The following is a 10,000-nucleotide window of genomic DNA, read 5'->3' as shown; positions in this document are numbered from 1 at the left end:
TGGTGCAAAGGGTTGCGGATGCAATTTTTTCTACCGCGTTACAAACTACAACAATTCAAGATAATATTCAGTTCCTCCCAAACTCAAAACAGAAGTCAAAAAATATTTTTTTGATTTAGCTTAGAAGAATTTTAAGTACAAATCATACCCACATGGAGGGAGAGTGTTTGAGTGAAATCAAACTCATGCCCTGTTAGGGACTTACAAAGCTTGGTGAAACCAAGTTTTGTGAAATTCTTTATTTTTACTATTACTGTTTTTCCTTGTATGAATCTCTGTATTTTGTAATAGTCATTATTTACAATCTGACGATTAGTAAATGAGAGATAAAGTATCTATGTAGACGCTGTCTTGATCTTGCCCTAATTTTTATACAACACAGCATTATTCCTAGATTTGGGCTCAACTGCAGTTGTTTAATCGTTCTTTCATTTTATCCAGCAGATATGTCTTCAAGTTTAGCTGTATATTGCGATGTCCTGACCAAAAACACAAATTTGTTTCCTAACATTTAGATTAGATTTAATCAAAGAGGTTTGATAATGTGCGTCTGCAGAAAAGTCCAAACCCGCTCAACCAAGTTTTTTTATTTAATTGTCTGGCAAATGAAGGCAATAAAATTTGTGTTTTTTTTCGAAATTAATGGTTTATCCATTTAAAAAATGAGTTGACCTCAAACCATTAACGACATTAAATTTTACCATATTAGAGGGCCGAAGCCATAAATAAGACTCGGAGACAAGCCAAAAAGAAAATCAAACAAATATAACAGGAAATAACACCGACCAAAATTCAATGACAAATAGCATTTGATAAAAGTTAAACGAACAAATTGACTTACATTTCACCATAGGACATATGGATCCGTCTTCAAGAGAAGTCATACTTTTGAAAACAAATAATATCAAAGTCATGAGAACCATTAGGAACCAGCTGAAATCATAGAATTTTGTTTTTTTTATGACGTAATATTCTGACGAAACAGCAGAAAAAAACTCAAAAATAGGAAAATGTCTACAAAAAATTTGAAAGGTAGTGCAACTCTCCTTGTGTTGACACGACGCTAAAAGATAACAGAAAAGAGATAAAACATGACATATCTCAACAAGTTATTACTTTTTCATAAGCCTTTTGAAAACCATGTCATAACAACCATAAGCTTTCAAATGATAACAGTAAACAGATTATATGGGTACTGCCTAAGAAGCCAGTCAATTGGACATTTCATCAAGGAGACTAGATCAGATTACTAAAATTTTACAACGAATGCAGACAGAACTCAAATTTTCGAATAACTTTAGGCAAACACAGTATTAAAGCCAAAAAAAATCAGAAGTTTTTTTGCTGAATTTGTAATGTATGATGTATGTTTTTTGGCTTTCATTTGCCACTAAGGTTAACTTCTCATCAATTGAGCTGTGAAAAAACCCTCTCTGGTCTGTAATTAAACCCAAGGAGCAAAAAGTCATCTAATTCTAAAAACGGCCAAGCGCCCAATTACACCTCGAATAGCTATTTAATTGTGAAACTCCACAATTAAGTCAAAACTGGCTTTACTATTGCCGCTTGTCCTTTAAAACAATAACCCGACCAAAAACGTACCAAAATAGATAATGCAAAAATATTCAATATAAAAAAAATTAAGAATTGTGGATAGTTATCGAACTGTATTTGCGAAAAATCATTAGACACCGGCTGAAATCGTTTGCTACTTTGTTTAACGTTTCCCTAGATGACAAATATGAATTTTCATTAATTTCAGTCAATAAGAAGACTTCAAAAAGAACGTTAAAATGCTGGTAAAACTCGAGTATTCTTTGAAAATTTACAAAAACACTTTGTCCAAGCCTTGATAACCATTAACTTAACTTGGAAACAAAATGTTTTATCTGACGGGCCTAAATTGAACTTAAATGGAATCTCTCACTGGTTAAATCCTCTACATAGAGATAGAAATGTCCGGAGATCGGACTAAAAAATGCAAAAAAAAATGTTTCACAAAGGACAGAGACATAATACCATCCGAACAATTTTTCATTGTAAATGTTAACGAGACGTTAAAATTGGTTTTGCTGTTGCGGTGTGACTGTTATAAAACGTCCATATTCCAAAAAAAAAATTTGTAACTGATCTTTTTGTTTCTGAAAATTTTAATGTACTGAAAAAACGAATTTTGCATTTTTGATGAATATCGGTATAAATTAGCAAAAGGCGGCAAATTGGTTAGTTCCAGAACGCTTCCTCAAGAACAAGAGTTAAAATTAAAACTTAGCTCACCTGAGTGAACAAAGATTAGTTCAGCGACTTTTATGTCTGCATTACCGGTCAATTTGAATGAAGTGGACTAATGAAGCTTATTTAGTGACAGTTTTCATTAAAAAAGGAAAGAACGACGAGTTTTCAAAAAATTACCCAAACCTTAGCAACAATAGTCGGTTCAAACAAATAGACAACTCTCTATTATCGTTAAATGTAAAATCAATGCAGCTATCGCTTATCGCCACAATTTGATCAGAATTTTAGCCAAATTGATATAAATTTCAGTAAAAATTCCAAAAAATGTGAACAAAAAAGAAATTTAGCCGTACCTCCACAAAAATTTAGACCTCCATAAGTTGGCAAAAAAGAAATTTGAAAACTATTTTTTTTATTTGATATTTACGATATCTACGATGAATCATATTATCGTAGATATCTACGATATCTACGATAATATGATATCTACGATGAATATATAGGCCTGACATATCTTGACACGAAACTCCACATGTTCAACGTAAAAGAAATCTTGAGGAACAAGAAGGCAATTTAAAATTTGTTACAGGAGTTGCCCGGGAGTTTAAGACAAGTTGTAAATGGGTGGTGCACTACGCTTGCAAGTGAGAGATACTGATTCAGATTCAATGCTGGTCCTTTGTCTCAGTAGTTGCACTTGCGTAGACCTCCTGAAAGCTCAGGGGTCCAAAGTCTAGTGTCTGAGCTTAATCGTAAAAGAGAGACAAGATAGTTGGAAATTGTAAATTGATTATGATGCGCAATTTAAGGCGGAGTGTTAGAAATTTGAGAGAGAACAACTTAATGTAAATTCTGCATAAAATGAGCTTGACAGAGCTAGACAAAAAACTATAGAAGTTCAACGTAAACTTGGTCAGAAAAACAAAGTCGTGAAGAACATAAATGATCGTGGGAACGGGTTATATAGCAGTTGCCCAATTTCGATAGCTTAAGACCAGGTGGTGTAAATGAGTAGCACACTAGGCTTGCGAGTAAGAGATGCCGGTTCGGATCCAGCAATAGTCCATTTTTACAGTAGTTGCACTTGCGCAGACCCACAAAAATATTGAAAACATATTTTAAGTTTGATATTCTACTCATGACGAGCTTTCTCATTACTGCACGGTTTCTGTCGCGAACAATAAATTATCGGCTGTTTTTAATTTATGGCCCTTGAAAACCACAGCAAGAAAATACAAAAAATTTTGGCCCTTCTTGAATGCAACCATTTGTGGTCTTACCTAAGGTTTCCAAGAACCATTTGTAGCATTTTCTGTGATTTCATAGAGGGGTCAACCCAGGTAGTTTTTAGAGTTTTTGAGTAACTTCGAGATGACAATAGCAACCCTTGCTTTTCAATCAACTCTTGCTTTGGAAATTAGAAACATAGCGGAAAAAAATTCGGAAACGAACATGAAGTAAAAAACTCGTCACTCTAATTGACGTAATGATTGTCTTACTAAAAAACAACAATAACCTAGAAACAATTAAATGAAAAAATACAATGAAAAAGTATCTGACCAGAAAAGATGATAGAGCATCTGACAAAAATAGCTTTTTAAATTGAGACTCTATAAGTTGAAACCAACTATTGACAAAAGAAATTGCGACACTTTTAATGACTACAAATTGACAGAAAGACCCAACGAAAAATTCAATGGAGGTAAGGGAAAGGAAGTGAAGGACAAAATCAAAAAAATATATTCTCTGCAAAATTTCAACAAATTTAACTTTAAAAAAGGGGAAATTTTCATTACACAACATGTAAACCCTCAGTTTTAAAAAAAAATTTCATTGCTGTTTCTAGTCAAGCGCAAACCAATTCAAAACCTGGATTTTTACAATAAATGATCGCAAAGAACGAAAAAAAAACGGAATAGAAACAGAATTATTATCAATTTTCATTGAAAAGCGCCCTGTATAGTTTCCATCATTGATTTTCAAAAAAAAACTTAAGAAAAACTCTAATTGCAGAATGATCGGTAAAAAGTATCAAAAAGCTCAAAATTAAAATTAGCAAAAAATGCAAAAAGAAAACAAACGAAAACCCGCCGAAATCTGCATAAAAACCACTCAGTTGCCTTTACCAAAACAGCTCGAAACTCAAATCAAAATAATCAGAAGGCAATGGAGACGCCTTTTGGAGCCATGGACATCCACATATGACATGAAAATTTAGGAATACAAAAGCAATTAAAAACAACTTGAAATAAAAAAATAAGAAAAAGTTAGGGACTTCATTGATATCATGAGAGCACAAAGAGCCAAAAATGTTGATTGGATCAAGCATAGTATTTATTTGTTTACAAAAAAACAGGCGAGTTATAATAGGCTCAAAAACGTATCTAAGATTAGAAAACAAAAACAAAAACTGCGAAAAATTATGAAAAATAATGTAAGTTCTCTCAGTCTAATATCCTTTTTTTAACAAAAAAAAAAATTTTATTAATATAATTTGGTCCCTTGGTTTTTGGAAACTCCTCAAGTAATTGGAGTCGATTCAAATCCCACACAAAGGAGTAAAACAAAACAAAACAAAGGCGAAAAATCCGTTCAAGTCGTCCAAAATTCTGTTAATCTGCTGAAAACATGCAATTTGATATGGAATTTATATCATTTAGCAAAACCTTCGAAAAGCAATCCTAAAAACACAAAATATCATAATCAAAGTTCTGAGCCAAAAAATTATGAATAAAAAGTTCTAAAAAGCGTCACGTGAACAAAATTTTTGCTCCTTCAGTGAAATTTTTTTCCCACCCCAATTTCTCGCTCTCCCGGAAACAGTGCTATAAATTAAAAACCACACTTCTTTTGATATTTTCCCTCTCCATCTCATTTCGACTTTCCCTTTCTTTTGTTCAATCATATTTAGCACCAAGCCACTCCAAAGTTTTTCACGTGTTTCTATTCCTGGTTCAAAATTCACTCCGATAAAAGTGATTTAAAAAACATAGCCGGAACAATTTGAGAAGCAACTCGAAGATTTGCCAATACAATTACTGACGAAGAACTATTTTCTTATGGTAGTCAGCATAAAAAGAGAAAAAGGACTTTGTTTATTGAAAAAAGAAATAAACATTATTTAAAAATTTATTGAAACCAAAAAAGTTCAATTAGGTTTTCATTTTTTTAAGTATAAATACAAAGGGAAAACACTTGAAACAATTTGATTGCTAAGAAAATTTCTGACAAACAAAAATGAACACAAAATTATCTCAAAGAAAGAAGAACTTTATCCATTTTTTGCAACTTTTTGTCAACAATCAGAGAAAATAATTGATTGGCTCCAGAGAACTTGCATTTAATTTGTAATAGAAACAACTCAGGAGCAATAAACTCAAATTCAGCAAAAAGTAAAAGCAACAAAACAAAAAAGGCTAAATAGCCTCAAAACAAGCTAATTTTTCGTAAAACTTTCAAAACTTCGGAACTTCGGAAAGCAACCTGAAAGTTATAACTTTAATCTACAAAAATTTGAAAAAAAGATATTTGAAAAACACAATAAGAACTACCTGAAAAAGCCACTCGTGATCAAAACAATTTGCTCGTTTAGCGAAAATTTTGTTAACACCTACAGTTCCTGCCCTGTTTCAAAAGAGAACATGAACTAAAGAACAACTCTCTATATTCTCTAAGAATTCCGGAAAGGACTTGAAGGTTGTTTGCCACAAAAGAACGAATTCATGATGGCAGAGAGCGTCAAATAAGGGAAAGGACTACTTTAATTGAGATAAAAAAGAAAACAAAAAGTAATTTATACAAAAAGAACAAAAATAAAATTACATTTTTTAATTTTTGCAAATACTAATGCAGAAGTAAATCAAAATTTCACGTTATCGAGAAATTGTAATTGCTCAAATATTCTCGGACTAACCAAAATAAGACCAACAATGTCTCTAATTTCAAAAAGAAACGAAAAAATTAAGAAATTAAGATAAGATTATGAAATTTTTTTGCAATTTTTTTGTCAAAATTAAACACAAAACGCTTGGTACCAGAGAAATTGTTTTTGTTGTACAAAAACTAACTACGAGCGTTAAGTTTACATCCAGTTACAAGAAGGCGACTTAAAACAGAAGAATTATTTGATTAAAAATTTGAAAAAGACCGCACGTGAAAAACACCATTTGCTCGATTAGTGAAAAAATTTTTACACCTACAGTTTTCGGTCTGTTTCGAAAAAAGGCATGAAAAAAATGATTCCCTCCCTCTCTCTTTCTCTCTCTCTCTCTCTCTCTCTCTCTCTTTCTCTCTCTCATTCTCTCTTTTCTTGGCTTTGCCAATTTATTCACTGAGACAACTTTTTAAAAACTTGTTCATTCGGTGAACTTCCGGTTTTCTTGCCCGCTGACTTATCAAAAAAAAACAAACATGGCCAAATTTTTCCGGAAATGACTTGTAGTTAAGAAAATGACAACCCTAACTAAAGTAAGGAAACTCTTAATTGAATATGCAAATCAATTTGAAACAATAAAAGTCAATTTAACAATGGAATAATAACTGAAAACAAACACCATTGAATAATATGGTAAAAAAATTTACATTACGAATTGTGGCTTCCAAAAAAACTACTGGCAATAACTTGTTGACACGGTTTGTTCCCATTCAGTAAACGGCTGTCGATATACAAAAATTGAGAAAACAGTTCAAATAGAGAAACCGAGGAAAGGAAAAAGAACTAGAGGACAAATAAAATGAATTTTTTGACAAACTTTTGAACATAACTCTCCAGAAAAAGCTAAAATGATATTTGATATCAATTACTTGCCAGATAAATTTTATTACCAGTTCCGCTGGAGAAGTTGCCCGTCCAAAACCTGGCAAAAACTTATTCAACAAAAAAGAATTTAAAGAAAAAAACCAAAAAATCAAGAAATTTGTGTTGGTTAATTCAAAAGGGCCGTCTCTGACCTTCAACGCAGCTTTTAGTATCAAAACCTATAAAATAACCCAAAAATAAAAATATAACAAGAAAAACTATTGCAGAAAGCTTAAATTGAGCAAAAATTTAAAAAAGACTGCTCAATTATCATTTGAAAAAGCAGACAAAATCAATAATCATTACATCGAAAGTCAACCAAAACAACCTGAACAGCTGTACTGAACCACAGAACTTTGAACGAAGAATACAAAAATTTCTTAAAAAAAGCGTACAACATTTCAAAATGGTAAAAATAGCTTGAAATTGAATCTAAAACGTCGTATTTTTTGAGATGGTCAAAAAAAAGCTTCCAAAAGCACTATTAATAATTCGGGTAAAAAACGATACATACATCTCTGACAGAAAAATTTGGAGTTTTAACTGAAAAACTGCTTTGAAAATGCAGCACGTGATCAAAAAAATTCGCTTGCTTAACGGAAGTTTTTTCACACCTGCTTTTCCCGGTCTATCTCAAAAATATAGCATGAACAGAAAACCCCTCTATCTTCTCTCAGATCCTTAGCAATTTGTACTAAACACTTTGTTTTAACGGATTTCATTTCCTGTTTCAAATACACTCCAATAAAATTACCGATCAAAAAGAAGACGATCCACCAAAACTCCTATTCGAGGCGTAAAAAAGGACTTCTCCATTGTCCACTACTCCTCATCGAGTGGTAACAAGTTGCATTTATTTCATGTCGACATTTTCAGAAAACTAAAGCAATAACAACATGCTAAATAATGGTTGGATGGCCGCGCTCGCAATAAACGCTAAATTGAAGCACGCTTTGAGAAAATATGATCCAACAGTAACATGCAAGAGCTTGTTTAGAATCTGAAGATTTGGATAGTTCCCCCAGAAGGCAACTGTGTGGTGGGGTGCACTATCGCAACTCCCTGGACAAACCCTATCCAATTGACTGAACTGAGACCCGGAATGGAATACACTACCACTCTGAAAAGTGAGAGTTATGGAAAAGAGAGTGACCCAATATCATTCACTGAAGCACTCATGCCTGGGAAAATCATTTCATTCCTCAATGTATCCACCGATAGACAGGTTCGTCACGTAGATTAGGGAAAATTATATTTACACAACTCTTTTTAATTATTCAGCTGTTGATAAGTTTGCAAACAACCAGAGATTAAAGCTGACCAACAAGATCGTGTCTTTGAAAACTCCCGCAAAATTGACAATGATGAAAATGGAAATAAAGGTGATTGTAACAACGTTTTGATTCGGTAGCTAAGCCATGATTTAATAAAAGTAATAGTTACTCAATTTCTCCAACCGACTACCCGTTATGTAAGGTTTTTGGAGTTTTTGAAAAAATCAGCGCATTTCAGCACATTTCAGCGCATTATTATGTAAGGTTTTTGCACTGAATGACAAATTACTTCGCTTCGATAAAAAAAAGCAACAGAGAGCCCGATTACTTGAATTTTAGGCAGATAAAGATAAAGTTTCCCAGCTTACCTTCAATATTTTGTTATAAAAGACGGACAAGGAGTTAAGGAAAAACTTAAGTTTGACACGTTACCCGCACGGGTCGAGGCTCGCCGTCATTCAAAGCAAAAAAATATGCCAGATGAGCGGTGAATGCGGAAAATTTTGTAAGATAAGCGATGAATGCGGTGAAATTAGATAAATCAGTCGGTGAATTTATCGCCTGGTAGTGGTGAAATTACATAGTTTCGCCGCTGAATATAGACGTGAAACTACATAAATTCATCGATTATTAAAAACGTTCCAAATTATGTGAAATATGAGCGTTGAATGCGGTGAAATTACATAAATTCACTGCTTAACTTAGTGGTAAAATTACATAAATTCACCGCTTAGAAAATACTGTCAAAAATTGTGAGATAAGCAGTGAATGCGATGAAATTTCATCGTCGTCTTTCGCGCGTCTCTCGCGTTCTCTCACTCTGTTGCCTTCGTTTTGAGTGTTTTTGCGTGTTTGGTCTGATCATACGTGGCTTTGTTGATATGACGACCCTTGAATGAGTTATCGAGAAAAATCTTAGCTATTTAGGGTTCACTTTATTCTTAATATTGGTAGGCAAACTCCATGATTGAATTTTGCTCACGTTAGCAAATAAGGCTATTGGTATTCAGATGTTCATCTACCTCGCTCAATTTTTTGTGGCAAATTAATGTAAGAAACGCGGTGGATGTGGTAAAAAGTGAACTCACAGCATTTGGCCGCTATTTGTAGAATTATTCACCGCGAAATTCCATGCCTTTCCGTTGAATTCCGTTGAGTGCAGTGACAATAAATAATTCACCGCAATCACAGCATTTCACTGCAAAATTTTGTTCGAAATTCATGGTTTTTCTTACATATTTTTCCGATTTTTTCCTCGATCCGGGCGGCTGGGCTTTCATACAAATTTACTGATGTCCATACCAGTAAACAAATGATTCCTAGTTATGATACAAGATCATGTATGTTACAAAGATTAACATCACGATGAAATAAAATTGGAGTTTAGATGATTTTTTACAAAAATTTTTTGTTATAGGTATTTTTTTAACTATGTGGCCAGGTGGTGAAATTATTTGCTTAAAAAAGATTGAATTCGCAAAATAAAGTGCGTTTTTTACAAAGTGTTACAAAGCTTAACACGCTGTAATTTGGAGCAAAGGAGTTGCCCAATAAATTGTTATTACTGAGTTTTCAGCTTGCTACCATTTATTTCCATTACTGAGTTAAGTGTTAAAAATCAAAAGTCAGACACTATTGATTGTCATTACAACTATACAAAAAGTCGAAAGTTTTCTACAATCAATCAAAATAC

General features: G+C 33.0%; 1 protein-coding gene across 2 annotated transcripts in view; it reads left to right on the top strand.

Annotated features, from left to right (window-relative positions):
• LOC142348373 (uncharacterized) overlaps window positions 1–10,000 on the top strand; it is a 216,132-nt gene that overhangs the window by 42,728 nt on the left and 163,404 nt on the right. For both annotated transcript variants that reach the window (XM_075399697.1, XM_075399696.1), the window contains exon 14: window positions 8,031–8,258. In XM_075399697.1, the coding sequence (XP_075255812.1) occupies window positions 8,031–8,258 (228 nt within the window). The remainder of the gene's footprint in view (window positions 1–8,030; window positions 8,259–10,000) is intronic.

Source organism: Convolutriloba macropyga, chromosome 10 (assembly GCF_964194025.1).
Source record: "Convolutriloba macropyga chromosome 10, txConMacr16.3, whole genome shotgun sequence".
NCBI classification, from domain to species: Eukaryota; Metazoa; Xenacoelomorpha; order Acoela; family Convolutidae; genus Convolutriloba; species Convolutriloba macropyga.
Note: the sequence above shows the minus strand (reverse complement) of the source record. Positions and strands in the feature narration are given on the sequence as shown.